The sequence below is a fragment of the Salvelinus namaycush genome, chromosome 27 (genome assembly GCF_016432855.1).
Source record: "Salvelinus namaycush isolate Seneca chromosome 27, SaNama_1.0, whole genome shotgun sequence".
Taxonomy (NCBI): domain Eukaryota; kingdom Metazoa; phylum Chordata; class Actinopteri; order Salmoniformes; family Salmonidae; genus Salvelinus; species Salvelinus namaycush.
The window spans coordinates 26,756,022-26,775,239 of NC_052333.1; the positions used below are offsets into that span (position 1 = coordinate 26,756,022).

General features: G+C 43.4%; 2 protein-coding genes across 2 annotated transcripts; both read left to right on the top strand.

Moving 5' to 3' along the window:
• Positions 1 to 11: 11 nt before the first annotated feature.
• On the top strand, positions 12 to 9,224 carry LOC120022311 (mucin-5AC-like; the record flags this gene model as incomplete). Its single annotated transcript, XM_038966210.1, has 9 exons — positions 12 to 261; positions 600 to 880; positions 1,334 to 1,470; positions 2,540 to 2,604; positions 3,372 to 3,650; positions 5,309 to 5,582; positions 6,060 to 6,504; positions 8,930 to 8,991; positions 9,137 to 9,224. Coding segments are annotated over 9 exons (1,881 nt in total), but the record flags the coding sequence as incomplete, so codon positions are not given.
• Positions 9,225 to 9,303: 79 nt separating this feature from the next.
• Positions 9,304 to 12,482, top strand: LOC120022312 (mucin-2-like). Its single transcript, XM_038966211.1, has 4 exons — positions 9,304 to 10,190; positions 10,298 to 10,411; positions 12,188 to 12,304; positions 12,395 to 12,482. The coding sequence occupies exons 1-4, from the start codon at positions 9,304 to 9,306 to the stop codon at positions 12,480 to 12,482; spliced, it is 1,206 nt and encodes a 401-aa protein (XP_038822139.1).
• Positions 12,483 to 19,218: the final 6,736 nt, after the last annotated feature.

The following is a 19,218-nucleotide window of genomic DNA, read 5'->3' on the forward strand; positions in this document are numbered from 1 at the left end:
ACTCTGCGCCTACAACCTCTACAACTTCAGCACCCAATACGTCATTCACAACTGCAGGTCCTACTACCATTTTACCTGCTTCGACAACCACAACTGTATCTCCTACGACAACCACAACAACATCCACTACAACAACTGTAGCTCCATCAACACCAATCACAACTGCAGGTCCTACAACCATATTAACTCCTACGACAACCACAACTGAAGCAAATACAGAAATCACAACTGTAGCTCCATCAACACCAATCACAACTGCAGGTCCTACAACCATATTAACTCCTACGACAACACAAGTGTAGCTCCTACAGCAACCACAACAGCACCTACAATGCCAATCAATTCTGCAGGTCCTACTACCATTTTACCTCCTACGACAACCACAACTGAAGCTAATACAGAAATCACAACTGTAGCTCTATGACCCCCACAATTGCACCTCTTACTTCAACAACTGTAGCTGTTTCCACAAACACAACTGCAGCTCCTACAATGTCAATCTCAACTGCAGGTTCTACAACCATTTTACCTCCTACGACAACCACAACTGAAGCTAATACAGACATCACACTGTAGCTCCTATGACCACGCAATTGCAGCTTCAACTACAACAACTGCTGCTCCTACGACCACAGCTGCAGCAGCTCCTACAACAACAACTGTAGCTGCTTCCACAAACAAAACAGCAGCACCTACTACGTCAATCACAACTGCAGGTCCTACTACCATTTTAACTCCTACGACAAGCACAACTGAAGCTCCTTCAGAAGTGACAACTGTAGCTCCTTTGACCCCCACAATTGCAGCTTCCACTTCAACAACTGTAGCTCCCACGACCACTACTACAGCTGCTTCCACAACTACTACTGCAGCCCCTACTGCAACCACAACTGAAGCTCCTTCTACACCAACGACATCAGCAACAACAATCCCACGACAACTGCAGCTAATACTTCAACTGTAGCTCCTACAATGCCAATGACAACTGCAGCTCCTACCACCAATTTACCTCATTCGACAACCACAAACTGTATCACCTACGACAATCACAACAACATCCACTACAACAACTGCAGCACCTACTACGTCAATCACAACTGCAGGTCCTACTACCATTTTAACTCCAACGACAACTGAAGCTCCTACAGACATCACAACTGTAGCTCTTATGCCCCCCACAATTGCAACTTCAACTACAACTGTAGCATCACCTACAACACAAACTGCAGATGCTTCCACAACTAATACTGCAGCCACAACTGAAGCTTCTTCTACACCAACGACATCAGCAACAACAGTCCCACGACAACTGCAGCTAATACTTCAACTGTAGCTCTACAATGCCCATGACAACTGCAGGTCCTACTACCATTTTACCTCCTACGACAACCACAACTGTATCACCTACGACAATCACAACAACATCCACTACAACAACTGCAGCTCCTACAATGTCAATCTCAACTGCAGGTCCTACTACCATTTTAACTCCAACGACAACCACAACTGAAGCAAATACAGACATCACAACTGTAGCTCCATCAACACCAATCACAACTGCAGGTCTACAACCATATTAACTCCTACGACAACCACAGTGTAGCTCCTACAGCAACCACAACAGCACCTACAACGCCAATCAATCTGCAGGTCCTACTACCATTTTACTTCCTACGACAACCACAACTGAGGCTAATACAGAAATCACAACTGTAGCTCCTATGACCCCTGCAATTGCAACTTCAAATACAACAACTGTAGCTCCTACGACCACAACAACTGCAGCAGCTCCTATAACAACAACTGTAGCTGTTTCCACAAACAAACAACTGCAGAACCTACTACGTCAATCACAACTGCAGGTCCTACTACCATTTTAACTCCTACGACAAGCACAACTGAAGCTCTTCAGAAGTCACAACTGTAGCTCCTTGACCCCACAATGCAGCTTCTACTTCAACAACTGTAGCTCCTACGACCACTACAACTGCAGCAGCTCCTACAACAACAACTGAAGCTGCTTCCACAACCACTACTGCAGCCCCTACTGCAACCACAACTGAAGCTCCTTCTACACCAACGACATCAGCAACAACAGTCCCTACGACAACTGCAGTAATATTTCAACTGTAGCTCCTACAATGCCAATGACAACTGCAGCTCCTACCACCAATTTACCTCATTCGACAACCACAACTTATCACTACGACAATCATACCAACACATCACTACAACAACTGCAGCACCTACTACGTCAATCACAACTGCAGGTCCTACTACCATTTTAACTCCAACGACAACCACAACTGAAGCTCCTACAGACATCACAACTGTAGCTCTTATGCCCCCCACAATTGCAACTTCAACTACAACTGTAGCATCACCTACAACAACAACTGCAGATGCTTCCACAACACAAGTGCAGCACTACTACATCAATCACAAGCAGGTCCTACTACAATTTTACCTCTTACGACAACCACAACTGAAGCTCCTACAGAAATCACAACAGTAGCTTCTATGACCCCCACAATTGCAGATTCTACTTCAACAACTGTAGCTCCCACAACCACTACAACTGCAGCAGCTCCTACAACAACAATTGTAGCTGCTTCCACAACTACTACTCAGCCCCTACTGCAACAACAACTGAAGATCCTTCTACAACAACTGTAGCACCAACGACATCAGCAACAGCAGTCCCTACGACAACTGCAGCTAATACTTCAACTGTAGCTCCTACAATGCCATTCACAACTGCAGCAACAACTCTTGCGCCTACAACCTCTACAACTTCAGCACCCAATACGTCATTCACAACTGCAGGTCCTACTACCATTTTACCTGCTTCGACAACCACAACTGTATCCCTACGACAACCACAACAACATCCACTACAACAACTGTAGCTCCTATAATGTCAATCTCAACTGCAGGTCCTACTACCATTTTACCTCCTACGACAACCACAACTGAAGCAAATACAGAAATCACAACTGTAGCTCCATCAACACCAATCACAACTGCAGGTCCTACAACCATATTAACTCCTACGACAACCACAAGTGTAGCTCCTACAGCAACCCAAACAGCACCTACAATGCCAATCAATTCTGCAGGTCCTACTACCATTTTACCTCCTACGACAACCACAACTGAAGCTAAAACAGAAATCACAACTGTAGCTCCTATGACCCCCACAATTGCACCTTCTACTTCAACAACTGTAGCTGTTTCCACAAACACAACTGCAGCTCCTACAATGTCAATCTCAACTGCAGGTTCTACAACCATTTTACCTCCTTCGACAACCACAACTGAAGCTAATACAGACATCACAACTGTAGCTCCTATGACCACCGCAATTGCAGCTTCAACTACAACAACTGCCTCCTACGACCACAGCTGCAGCAGCTCCTACAACAACAACTGTAGCTGCTTCCACAAACAAAACAGCAGCACCTACTACGTCAATCACAACTGCAGGTCCTACTACCATTTTAACTCCTACGACAAGCACAACACTGAAGCCTTCAGAAGTGACAACTGTAGCTCCTTTGACCCCCACAATTGCAGCTTCCACTTCAACAACTGTAGCTCCCACGACCACTACTACAGCTGCTTCCACAACTACTACTGCAGCCCCTACTGCAACCACAACTGAAGCTCCTTCTACACCAACGACATCAGCAACAACAATCCCTACGACAACTGCAGCTAATACTTCAACTGTAGCTCCTACAATGCCAATGACAACTGCAGCTCCTACCACCAATTTACCTCATTCGACAACCACAACTGTATCACCTACGACAATCACAACAACAATCCACTACAACAACTGCAGCACCTACTACGTCAATCACAACTGCAGGTCCTACTACCATTTTAACTCCAACGACAACTGAAGCTCCTACAGACATCACAACTGTAGCTCTATGCCCCCCACAATTGCAACTTCAACTACAACTGTAGCATCACCTACAACAACAACTGCAGATGCTTCACAACTACTACTGCAGCCACAACTGAAGCTCTTCTACACCAACGACATCAGCAACAACAGTCCCTACGACAACTGCAGCTAATACTTCAACTGTAGCTCCTACAATGCCCATGACAACTGCAGCTCCTACCACCAATTTACATCATTCGACAACCACAATGTATCACCTACGACAATCACAACAACATCCACTACAACAACTGCAGCTCCTACAATGTCAATCTCAACTGCAGGTCCTACTACCATTTTACCTCCTAGGACAACCACAACTGAAGCAAATACAGACATCACAACTGTAGCTCCATCAACACCAATCACAACTGCAGGTCCTACAACCATATTAACTCCTACGACAACCACAAGTGTAGCTCTACAGCAACCACAACAGCACCTACAACGCCAATCAATTCTGCAGGTCCTAATACCATTTTACTTCTACGACAACCACAACTGAGGCTAATACAGAAATCACAACTGTAGCTCCTATGACCCCTGCAATTGCAACTTCAAATACAACAACTGTAGCTCCTACGACCACAACAACTGCAGCAGCTCCTATAACAACAACTGTAGCTGTTTCCACAAACACAACTGCAGAACCTACTACGTCAATCACAACTGCAGGTCCTACTACCATTTAACTCCTACGACAAGCACAACTGAAGCTCCTTCAGAAGTCACAACTGTAGCTCCTGACCCCCACAATTGCAGCTTCTACTTCAACAACTGTAGTCCCACGACCTACAACTGCAGCAGCCCTACAACAACAACTGTAGCTGCTTCCACAACATACTACTGTAGCCCCTACTGCAACCACAACTGAAGCTCCTTCTACACCAACGACATCAGCAACAACAGTCCCTACGACAAATGCAGCTAATATTCAACTGTAGCTCCTACAATGCCAATGACAACTGCAGCTCCTACCACCAATTTACCTCATTCGACAACCACAACTGTATTACTACGACAATCATACCAACATCCACTACAACAACTGCAGCACCTACTACGTCAATCACAACTGCAGGTCCTACTACCATTTTAACTCCAACGACAACACAACTGAAGCTCCTACAGACATCACAACTGTAGCTCTTATGCCCCCCACAATTGCAACTTCAACTACAACTGTAGCATCACCTACAACAACAACTGCAGATGCTTCCACAACCACAAGTGCAGCACCTACTACATCAATCACAACTGCAGGTCCTACTACAATTTTACCTCTTACGACAACCACAACTGAAGCTCCTACAGAAATCACAACAGTAGCTTCTATGACCCCCACAATTGCAGATTCTACTTCAACAACTGTAGCTCCCACAACCACTACAACTGCAGCAGCTCCTACAACAACAATTGTAGCTGCTTCCACAACTACTACTGCAGCCCCTACTGCAACAACAACTGAAGATCCTTCTACAACAACTGTAGCACCAACGACATCAGCAACAGCAGTCCCTACGACAACTGCAGCTAATACTTCAACTGTAGCTCCTACAATGCCATTCACAACTGCAGCAACAACTCTTGCGCCTACAACCTCTACAACTTCAGCACCCAATACGTCATTCACAACTGCAGGTCCTACTACCATTTTACCTGCTTCGACAACCACAACTGTATCTCCTACGACAACCACAACAACATCCACTACAACAACTGTAGCTCCTATAATGTCAATCTCAACTGCAGGTCCTACTACCATTTTACCTCCTACGACAACCACAACTGAAGCAAATACAGAAATCACAACTGTAGCTCCATCAACACCAATCACAACTGCAGGTCCTACAACCATATTAACTCCTACGACAACCACAAGTGTAGCTCCTACAGCCACCACAACAGCACCTACAACGCCAATCAATTCTGCAGGTCCTACTACCATTTTACCTCCTACGACAACCACAACTGAAGCTAATACAGAAATCACAACTGTAGCTCCTATGACCCCCACAATTGCACCTTCTACTTCAACAACTGTAGCTGTTTCCACAAACACAACTGCAGCTCCTACAATGTCAATCTCAACTGCAGGTTCTACAACCATTTTACCTCCTACGACAACCACAACTGAAGCTAATACAGACATCACAACTGTAGCTCCTATGACCACCGCAATTGCAGCTTCAACTACAACAACTGCTGCTCCTACGACCACAACTGCAGCAGCTCCTACAACAACAACTGTAGCTGCTTCCACAAACAAAACAGCAGCACCTACTACGTCAATCACAACTGCAGGTCCTACTACCATTTTAACTCCTACGACAAGCACAACTGAAGCTCCTTCAGAAGTGACAACTGTAGCTCCTTTGACCCCCACAATTGCAGCTTCCACTTCAACAACTGTAGCTCCCACGACCACTACTGCAGCTGCTTCCACAACTACTACTGCAGCCCCTACTGCAACCACAACTGAAGCTCCTTCTACACCAACGACATCAGCAACAACAGTCCCTACGACAACTGCAGCTAATACTTCAACTGTAGCTCCTACAATGCCAATGACAACTGCAGCTCCTACCACCAATTTACCTCATTCGACAACCACAACTGTATCACCTACGACAATCACAACAACATCCACTACAACAACTGCAGCACCTACTACGTCAATCACAACTGCAGGTCCTACTACCATTTTAACTCCAACGACAACTGAAGCTCCTACAGACATCACAACTGTAGCTCTTATGCCCCCCACAATTGCAACTTCAACTACAACTGTAGCATCACCTACAACAACAACTGCAGATGCTTCCACAACTACTACTGCAGCCACAACTGAAGCTTCTTCTACACCAACGACATCAGCAACAACAGTCCCTACGACAACTGCAGCTAATACTTCAACTGTAGCTCCTACAATGCCCATGACAACTGCAGCTCCTACCACCAATTTACATCATTCGACAACCACAACTGTATCACCTACGACAATCACAACAACATCCACTACAACAACTGCAGCTCCTACAATGTCAATCTCAACTGCAGGTCCTACTACCATTTTACCTCCTAGGACAACCACAACTGAAGCAAATACAGACATCACAACTGTAGCTCCATCAACACCAATCACAACTGCAGGTCCTACAACCATATTAACTCCTACGACAACCACAAGTGTAGCTCCTACAGCAACCACAACAGCACCTACAACGCCAATCAATTCTGCAGGTCCTACTACCATTTTACTTCCTACGACAACCACAACTGAGGCTAATACAGAAATCACAACTGTAGCTCCTATGACCCCTGCAATTGCAACTTCAAATACAACAACTGTAGCTCCTACGACCACAACAACTGCAGCAGCTCCTATAACAACAACTGTAGCTGTTTCCACAAACACAACTGCAGAACCTACTACGTCAATCACAACTGCAGGTCCTACTACCATTTTAACTCCTACGACAAGCACAACTGAAGCTCCTTCAGAAGTCACAACTGTAGCTCCTTTGACCCCCACAATTGCAGCTTCTACTTCAACAACTGTAGCTCCCACGACCACTACAACTGCAGCAGCTCCTACAACAACAACTGTAGCTGCTTCCACAACTACTACTGTAGCCCCTACTGCAACCACAACTGAAGCTCCTTCTACACCAACGACATCAGCAACAACAGTCCCTACGACAACTGCAGCTAATATTTCAACTGTAGCTCCTACAATGCCAATGACAACTGCAGCTCCTACCACCAATTTACCTCATTCGACAACCACAACTGTATCACCTACGACAATCATACCAACATCCACTACAACAACTGCAGCACCTACTACGTCAATCACAACTGCAGGTCCTACTACCATTTTAACTCCAACGACAACCACAACTGAAGCTCCTACAGACATCACAACTGTAGCTCTTATGCCCCCCACAATTGCAACTTCAACTACAACTGTAGCATCACCTACAACAACAACTGCAGATGCTTCCACAACCACAAGTGCAGCACCTACTACATCAATCACAACTGCAGGTCCTACTACAATTTTACCTCTTACGACAACCACAACTGAAGCTCCTACAGAAATCACAACAGTAGCTTCTATGACCCCCACAATTGCAGATTCTACTTCAACAACTGTAGCTCCCACAACCACTACAACTGCAGCAGCTCCTACAACAACAATTGTAGCTGCTTCCACAACTACTACTGCAGCCCCTACTGCAACAACAACTGAAGATCCTTCTACAACAACTGTAGCACCAACGACATCAGCAACAGCAGTCCCTACGACAACTGCAGCTAATACTTCAACTGTAGCTCCTACAATGCCATTCACAACTGCAGCAACAACTCTTGCGCCTACAACCTCTACAACTTCAGCACCCAATACGTCATTCACAACTGCAGGTCCTACTACCATTTTACCTGCTTCGACAACCACAACTGTATCTCCTACGACAACCACAACAACATCCACTACAACAACTGTAGCTCCTATAATGTCAATCTCAACTGCAGGTCCTACTACCATTTTACCTCCTACGACAACCACAACTGAAGCAAATACAGAAATCACAACTGTAGCTCCATCAACACCAATCACAACTGCAGGTCCTACAACCATATTAACTCCTACGACAACCACAAGTGTAGCTCCTACAGCCACCACAACAGCACCTACAACGCCAATCAATTCTGCAGGTCCTACTACCATTTTACCTCCTACGACAACCACAACTGAAGCTAATACAGAAATCACAACTGTAGCTCCTATGACCCCCACAATTGCACCTTCTACTTCAACAACTGTAGCTGTTTCCACAAACACAACTGCAGCTCCTACAATGTCAATCTCAACTGCAGGTTCTACAACCATTTTACCTCCTACGACAACCACAACTGAAGCTAATACAGACATCACAACTGTAGCTCCTATGACCACCGCAATTGCAGCTTCAACTACAACAACTGCTGCTCCTACGACCACAACTGCAGCAGCTCCTACAACAACAACTGTAGCTGCTTCCACAAACAAAACAGCAGCACCTACTACGTCAATCACAACTGCAGGTCCTACTACCATTTTAACTCCTACGACAAGCACAACTGAAGCTCCTTCAGAAGTGACAACTGTAGCTCCTTTGACCCCCACAATTGCAGCTTCCACTTCAACAACTGTAGCTCCCACGACCACTACTGCAGCTGCTTCCACAACTACTACTGCAGCCCCTACTGCAACCACAACTGAAGCTCCTTCTACACCAACGACATCAGCAACAACAGTCCCTACGACAACTGCAGCTAATACTTCAACTGTAGCTCCTACAATGCCAATGACAACTGCAGCTCCTACCACCAATTTACCTCATTCGACAACCACAACTGTATCACCTACGACAATCACAACAACATCCACTACAACAACTGCAGCACCTACTACGTCAATCACAACTGCAGGTCCTACTACCATTTTAACGACAACCACAACTGAAGCTCCTACAGACATCACAACTGTAGCTCTTATGCACCCCACAATTGCAACTTCAACTACAACTGTAGCATCACCTACAACAACAACTGCAGATGCTTCCACAACTACTACTGCAGCCCCTACTGCAACCACAACTGAAGCTTCTTCTACACCAACGACATCAGCAACAACAGTCCCTACGACAACTGCAGCTAATACTTCAACTGTAGCTCCTACAATGCCCATGACAACTGCAGCTCCTACCACCAATTTACCTCATTCGACAACCACAACTGTATCACCTACGACAATCACAACAACATCCACTACAACAACTGCAGCTTCTACAATGTCAATCTCAACTGCAGGTCCTACTACCATTTTACCTCCTAGGACAACCACAACTGAAGCAAATACAGACATCACAACTGTAGCTCCATCAACACCAATCACAACTGCAGGTCCTACAACCATATTAACTCCTACGACAACCACAAGTGTAGCTCTTACAGCAACCACAACAGCACCTACAACGCCAATCAATTCTGCAGGTCCTACTACCATTTTACCTCCTACGACAACCACAACTGAGGCTAATACAGAAATCACAACTGTAGCTCCTATGACCCCTGCAATTGCAGCTTCAAATACAACAACTGTAGCTCCTACGACCACAACAACTGCAACAGTTCCTATAACAACAACTGTAGCTGTTTCCACAAACACAACTGCAGAACCTACTACGTCAATCACAACTGCAGGTCCTACTACCATTTTAACTCCTACGACAAGCACAACTGAAGCTCCTTCAGAAGTCACAACTGTAGCTCCTTTCACCCCCACAATTGCAGCTTCTACTTCAACAACTGTAGCTCCCACGACAACTGCAGCAGCTCCTACAACAACAACTGTAGCTGCTTCCACAAACAAAACAGCAGCACCTACTATGTCAATCACAACTGCAGGTCCTACTACCATTTTAACTCCTATGACAAGCACAACTGAAGCTCCTTCAGAAGTCCCAACTGTAGCTCCTTTGACCCCCACAATTGTAGCTTCTACTTCAACAACTGTAGCTCCCACGACCACTACAACTGCAGCAGGTCCTACTACCATTTTACCTCCTACGACAACCACAACTGAAGCTAATACAGACATCACAACTGTAGCTCTTATGCCCCCCACAATTGCAACTTCAACTACAACTGTAGCATCACCTACAACAACAACTGCAGATGCTTCCACAACTACTACTGCAGCCCCTACTGCAACCAAAACTGAAGCTTCTTCTACACCAACGACATCAGCAACAACAGTCCCTACGACAACTGCAGCTAATACTTCAACTGTAGCTCCTACAATGCCCATGACAACTGCAGCTCCTACCACCAATTTACCTCATTCGACAACCACAACTGTATCACCTACGACAATCACAACAACATCCACTACAACAACTGCAGCTCCTACAATGTCAATCTCAACTGCAGGTCCTACTACCATTTTACCTCCTAGGACAACCACAACTGAAGCAAATACAGACATCACAACTGTAGCTCCATCAACACCAATCACAACTGCAGGTCCTACAACCATATTAACTCCTACGACAACCACAACAGCACCTACAACGCCAATCAATTCTGCAGGTCCTACTACCATTTTACCTCCTACGACAACTAAAACTGAGGCTAATACAGAAATCACAATTGTAGCTCCTATGACCCCTGCAATTGCAGCTTCAAATACAACAACTGTAGCTCCTACGACCAAAACCACTGCAGCAGCTCCTATAACAACAACTGTAGCTGTTTCCACAAACACAACTGCAGAACCTACTACGTCAACCACAACTGAAGCTCCTACAGAAATCACAACAGTAGCTTCTATGACCCCCACAATTGCAGATTCTACTTCAACAACTGTAGCTCCCACAACCACTACAACTGCAGCAGCTCCTACAACAACAATTGTAGCTGCTTCCACAACTACTACTGCAGCCCCTACTGCAACAACAACTGAAGCTCCTTCTACAACAACTGTAGCACCAACGACATCAGCAACAGCAGTCCCTACGACAACTGCAGCTAATACTTCAACTGTAGCTCCTACAATGCCATTCACAACTGCAGCAACAACTCTTGCTCCTACAACCTCTACAACTTCAGCACCCAATACGTCATTCACAACTGCAGGTCCTATTACCATTTTACCTGCTTCGACAACCACAACTGTATCTCCTACGACAACCACAACAACATCCACTACAACAACTGTAGCTCCTACAATGTCAATCTCAACTGCAGGTCCTACTACCATTTTACCTCCTACGACAACCACAACTGAAGCAAATACAGAAATCACAACTGTAGCTCCATCAACACCAATCACAACTGCAGGTCCTACAACCATATTAACTCCTACGACAACCACAAGTGTAGCTCCTACAGCAACCACAACAGCACCTACAATGCCAATCAATTCTGCAGGTCCTACTACCATTTTACCTCCTACGACAACCACAACTGAAGCTAAAACAGAAATCACAACTGTAGCTCCTATGACCCCCACAATTGCACCTTCTACTTCAACAACTGTAGCTGTTTCCACAAACACAACTGCAGCTCCTACAATGTCAATCTCAACTGCAGGTTCTACAACCATTTTACCTCCTACGACAACCACAACTGAAGCTAATACAGACATCACAACTGTAGCTCCTATGACCACCGCAATTGCAGCTTCAACTACAACAACTGCTGCTCCTACGACCACAGCTGCAGCAGCTCCTACAACAACAACTGTAGCTGCTTCCACAAACAAAACAGCAGCACCTACTACGTCAATCACAACTGCAGGTCCTACTACCATTTTAACTCCTACGACAAGCACAACTGAAGCTCCTTCAGAAGTGACAACTGTAGCTCCTTTGACCCCCACAATTGCAGCTTCCACTTCAACAACTGTAGCTCCCACGACCACTACTGCAGCTGCTTCCACAACTACTACTGCAGCCCCTACTGCAACCACAACTGAAGCTCCTTCTACACCAACGACATCAGCAACAACAGTCCCTACGACAACTGCAGCTAATACTTCAACTGTAGCTCCTACAATGCCAATGACAACTGCAGCTCCTACCACCAATTTACCTCATTCAACAACCACAACTGTATCACCTACGACAATCACAACAACATCCACTACAACAACTGCAGCACCTACTACGTCAATCACAACTGCAGGTCCTACTACCATTTTAACTCCAACGACAACCACAACTGAAGCTCCTACAGACATCACAACTGTAGCTCTTATGCCCCCCACAATTGCAACTTCAACTACAACTGTAGCATCACCTACAACAACAACTGCAGATGCTTCCACAACCACAAGTGCAGCACCTACTACATCAATCACAACTGCAGGTCCTACTACAATTTTACCTCTTACGACAACCACAACTGAAGCTCCTACAGAAATCACAACAGTAGCTTCTATGACCCCCACAATTGCAGATTCTACTTCAACAACTGTAGCTCCCACAACCACTACAACTGCAGCAGCTCCTACAACAACAACTGTAGCTGCTTCCACAACTACTACTGCAGCCCCTACTGCAACAACAACTGAAACTCCTTCTACAACAACTGTAGCACCAACGACATCAGCAACAGCAGTCCCTACGACAACTGCAGCTAATACTTCAACTGTAGCTCCTACAATGCCAATCAGAACTGCAGCAACAACTCTTGCTCCTACAACCTCTACAACTTCAGCACCCAATACGTCATTCACAACTGCAGGTCCTACTACCATTTTACCTCCTTCGACAACCACAACTGTATCACCTACGACAACCACAACAACATCCACTACAACAACTGTAGCTCCTACAATGTCAATCTCAACTGCAGGTCCTACTACCATTTTACCTCCTACGACAACCACAACTGAAGCAAATACAGAAATCACAACTGTATCTCCATCAACACCAATCACAACTGCAGGTCCTACAACTGTATTAACTCCTACGACAACCACAAGTGTAGCTCCTACAGCAACCACAACAGCACCTACAACGCCAATCAATTCTGCAGGTCCTACTACCATTTTACCTCTTACGACAACCACAACTGAAGCTGTTTCCACAAACACAACTGCAGCTCCTACAATGTCAATCTCAACTGCAGGTCCTACTACCATTTTACCTCTTACGACAACCACAACTGAAGCTGTTTCCACAAACACAACTGCAGCTCCTACAATGTCAATCTCAACTGCAGGTTCTACTACCATTTTACCTCCTATGACAACCACAACTGAAGCTAATACAGACATCACAACTGTAGCTCCTATGACCACCGCAATTGCAGCTTCAACTACAACAACTGCTGCTCCTACGACCACAGCTGCAGCAGCTCCTACAAACAAAACAGCAGCACCTACTACGTCAATCACAACTGCAGGTTCTACTACCATTTTAACTCCTACGACAAGCACAACTGAAGCTCCTTCAGAAGTGACAACTGTAGCTCCTTTGACCCCCACAATTGCAGCTTCCACTTCAACAACTGTAGCTCCCACGACCACTACTGCAGCTGCTTCCACAACTACTACTGAAGCCCCTACTGCAACCACAACTGAAGCTCCTTCTACACCAACGACATCAGCAACAACAGTCCCTACGACAACTGCAGCTAAAACTTCAACTGTAGCTCCTACAATGCCAATGACAACTGCAGCTCCTACCACCAATTTACCTCATTCGACAACCACAACTGTATCACCTACGACAATCACAACTGCAGGTCCTACTACCATTTTACCTCCTACGACAACCACAACTGAAGCTAATACAGAAATCACAACTCTAGCTCCTATGAGCCCCACAATTGCAGCTTCAACTAAAACAACTGTTTCTCCTACGACCACAACAACTGCAGCAGCTCCTACAACAACAACTGTAGCTGCTTCCACAAACAAAACAGCAGCACCTACTATGTCAATCACAACTGCAGGTCCTACTACCATTTTAACTCCTACGACAAGCACAACTGAAGCTCCTTCAGAAGTCACAACTGTAGCTCCTTTGAACCCCACAATTGCAGCTTCCACTTCAACAACTGTAGCTCCCACGACCACTACAACTGCAGCAGCTCCTACAACAACAATTGCAGCTAATACTACAACAACTGTAGCTCCTACAACGCAAATCACAACTGCAGTTCCTAATACCATTTTAATTCCTACGGCAGTGACAACTGTAGCTCCTACAGCAACCACAACAGCAGCTAGTACAACAACTGTAGTTTCTATGACAACCACAGCTGCAGCTTCTACTAAGGCAACCACAGCTGCCACTCATACTATGACAACATCAATTGCAGCTCCTATGATAACTCTAGCTCATTTTACAACAACACCTGTAACTCTAATGGCAACCACAACTGCAGCTCCAACTGGAACAACTGCCTCGTTTTCGACAAAGACAACTGCAGTTCCTGCTACGACAACCATAACAGCAGCTCCTACCACCATAACTGCAGCTCCTCCTGCCATAGCTGCATTTACTACAATAACTGTGGCTCCATCAGCAACCGCAACTACAGCTTCTACGAGAACCACCACAGGACCTACTAAAACAAACACAAATGTAGCTCCTATTATTACAACGATGACAACCACCACTCCAGCTTCTATGGCAACCATCGCAGCTCCTACTGCAATGACCACTACAACTATGGCTCCTACTACTACAACTAGAACAGCAGCTCCTACAAGTACAACCACAACGGCAACTTTTACCTCAACTTCTACGACTTCAGTGGCATCAACTAGGTAAGCAAAATAATTAAATATAATTGTTTCATACAGTCTAATTAACATTTTATTTTCAATCAAGGAAGCCTTGCAACAAAGAACAATGTATCTCCGCCATTAACCACTAATGCTTTCATAAAACCATACAAAATGTCCAAATGTATTATCATTTTCTCTCAGATTTGGCACAGTGGTGGTTTTTATAAGACTAGAGTTCCAGCTCAACACAGCAGTCCCCACTAAGGATGATGTCCTTGGTGCCGTCAACAAGAAACTGTCTCCTCAATTCAGGACCTTCAAAATTCAAAGAAACACTCAAGCCACCCTCCAGAATGCAACTTATATCAGTGAGTTGAACAAATTTGGCTTATATCATGAAGTATGCTTTTAAAAACTTTTAAAAACATATTTCCTCCTAAAATTCAAGACAATTACGTCTGCTTAGAATAATTATGTTAATTAATAAGTAAACAATTAACTGCTCCCACTTTCTAAATACTTCTTAAATGTGGCTTTTCCACACACAGAATCAGCTTTGTTGAAACTCATAAATTCTAACAGGTCATTTTGTCTGCTGCTATAGTAAATTGTAAATAAAAATGTGTTCTTTAATTGATTTGCCTAGTTAACTAAAGGTTAAATAAAATAAATATAGTGATGTTTTTTTTGTGCTCACAGAACTTGCAGATACTTCATTTGCTGTTGATCTTGGTTTCAAAATAACCAATGTATCCATGGAGGAGAGACTGCTTCAAAGTGCTAGACTCACTTTCACCAATGATACCTACAACCAGATACAGGATTCAATTAACAGCCTAGTAAGATACTTTTTCGTACTAGATTACTCAATCTAGGATATTGTACTGTAAAGTTAATCAACAGAATTCAACAGGAATGTTTAAGGGCCATATTGGCCATATCATTTGACCATAATACATCTAAAAACTTGGACATGAAATCCATAACCGTCCATGGTCCTGTCAGATCATCTTAATAATTGAGAACTTGATTTTATGTCTCCTTTTAGCTGCATGATATTCTCAGTGAACCAAACGGCAAACAATTTGACTTTCCCAAAGCCAAATTTAGGTGAGTACAACTTCAAACCCTCCCCAAACAACCCAGTTTTCTTAACTGCACTCTTTATAATGTCTGCTGATTTCATACAGCTGCTGTTTGTACAGCTAAACAGGATGGAGGGAGCATGTGTTGTATATGTTCCAGTTGTGGATCAGTACTACATATGATTTATATGATCTGATATAAGGATTATTTCCATGAACAGGTCTTGTTCACACATTCCACAGTTCAACTCTCACAGGAACCCATTTTTATCTTTACAGTGTTGTTGGCAATCAAATCAGGGCAAACGTGACGTATGTATACAAAGAGAAAGACGTCAACCTCCCTAGTGCCTTTCTAGGGGATGTTTTAAAAGTCTCAGGTACGCTGATTTTGTTGTCATTGGTCATGATTGCTATGCTTTTTTGTTGCCAGTGAGTCATCAAACTGCATGTAACAACTTGTGTATAACACTCAAATGTGAAAACAATTTCATATATCACAAGTTTATAATACCCCCTAAATATTGTTCACTTTGTATTCTAGGTCTCCTGACAACCACTGTTGCCCCAACAACAACTACCAGCACCGCACCACCTACTACCCTTTTGCTGACCACTCATTTCAGTACAAGTGACAGAGGTTTTCCTGGCTGGGCTCTGGCCATTATCATCCCCTGTGGCATGGCTATCATTTTGGTACCCCTGTGGATCCTGCTATGTGTACGTATAGGCTTGTGTTCACTTATGTACTGTGTATACTGTTTACATATTTTACAGAGTATTTAATAAAAAAATATGCTAAATCTCTGCAATGATTTGATTTTACATGTGAATCATACTTCTCCATCTTGTTTTGCAGTGCATGCTATGTGGCGGCTGTGCAGGTTTAAGGAGACGCTGGCACAGACGCAGATCTTACAACACACAGTACACCACAAGAAACGGCCTCTTCTGAGGTGACAAGACTATCCAAATAACAGCCAATCATCTATATCTGCTCATCATCACAACAAATAATATATTTTTCATGTAATCCATACACCATTACTTTTGAGAAGATCAAACACGGACTTGCTTATATTTTTATAACAACATTGCATTGTTCTTGATAGGGTTAATAGGTCACATGTTTCCCCAATGTACTACTTTTTAATATTATACAGTATTTCTCATTTTAGTCAAAGCTACAGCTGAGCTGGTATATTATGCATTTATGTAATTTAATCATTTATATACACAGAAATATTATTTTTGATTTTTGTCATTTCCCCTGCTGATTTAAGCTATTAACTCACTATATTTGAAAGTCTGCAATACAGCACTTGTTTCTTTATCATACAATTTAACACATGTAATAAAAGCCTTTCAAATCAATATTAACTGGAGAAATAATATGTCTGCAGAAATCCTCTTAGAATTATTTAAACATGCTATACGCAACAATTGGTAACACTCCTTTACAGGGTAAGGTATTCATAACACCTTTAAGAGTTTTAATTTGAAATCGCCTCATGAATGATGTTGAATAAATGTATTAAGGTTGTTATGAATAATCCTTCAAAATTCACAAAGGTCTCATGATTGGCTTCATAAAGGTGTTATGAATGCCTTATATGTATACCCTCCTATAGTAAATTGTTGACCAACAATTTAGCGGCAATTTAGATATCTTCAGGGTTTTTGAAGAATTACACCATAGAAATACAAACATATAAGGTAGAAGCTACACAAGTGAAAGCAGAGTTCAGGTTATCAAAAATGCTGAATTAGCAGTTGGTGACGATGGCCAGGTAAACAAAACCAATGCATGTATAGCAGTCTCCTTGTCCATAGACAGCTTACAGGGAACCAAATACAATTCAGCAATTGCAAGTGGTGTTAAAAGACTGTTTACAAACATACATGATAGTGAAATTGAGACCTTGTCTTGCCATTAAAAAGTACTTTATTTCATTAAAAAGGCCCAGTGCAGACATTCTCAATATCAAATAATTTCTGGGTAACAAATATCTATTTGAATGGCCCTCTAACTGGTAATTACTAGTGGGAAACTTCTCTATCTTCCTTGAACTCCAAGTGGGAGGTGGAAACTAATTGTGAAGTTGTAAATACCTGTTGGATGCATTCACCTGAACTGGTTGAGAAAAACCCGATTGGATAATGGCCAACAAGCTGTGTCAACCATAAAAGTACAGCTATCAGGCTTGTAACCCTATAGCGTTCAAAACCATATTAGCATTTAAAGTTGCATTTAACTGCCAAAAAATGCTGTTGTCAAGGTAATTTCCTTAGTAGGTGACATCAGAGTGGGAGAAGTCAGAACTCAAGTATTAGAGGACGTTTCCCACTAGTAACTACCAGTTGGAGGGCCTTTCAAATGTATTTTTCCCAATCGTATGTGGTAAACAGAGAATGATAGAGATGTCTTTATATTGTCTGTCCCTTTATGCCACCTAAAGTTATGAAATGTTTGCTCACAAGTATAATTACTCTATGGTCCTCTAAGTGTGCAAAGCTGTAATCAAGGCAAAGGGTGGCTACTTTTAACAAATCTAAATATATTTTTGATTCTTCACTTTTTTGGTTACTACATAATTCCATAAATGTGATGTCTTCACTACTATTCTACAATGTAGAAAATAGTAAAAAAAGATAGAAAAACCCTTGAATGTGTAGGTGTGTCCAAACATGGCTGGTACTGTGTTATTATATATATACACACACACAATTCTGACTTCCAGTTACGAACGCAGCATTAGACAAAAATTATCCTAATTATCCTAGACTTGGCAGTCAATTTTGACACTAGTCTTTTGACTGTAAAAAAAACAGGGATCTCTAAAGTTGCCCTCATCAGATATGAAGTTAAGACCCAGATGCAGACC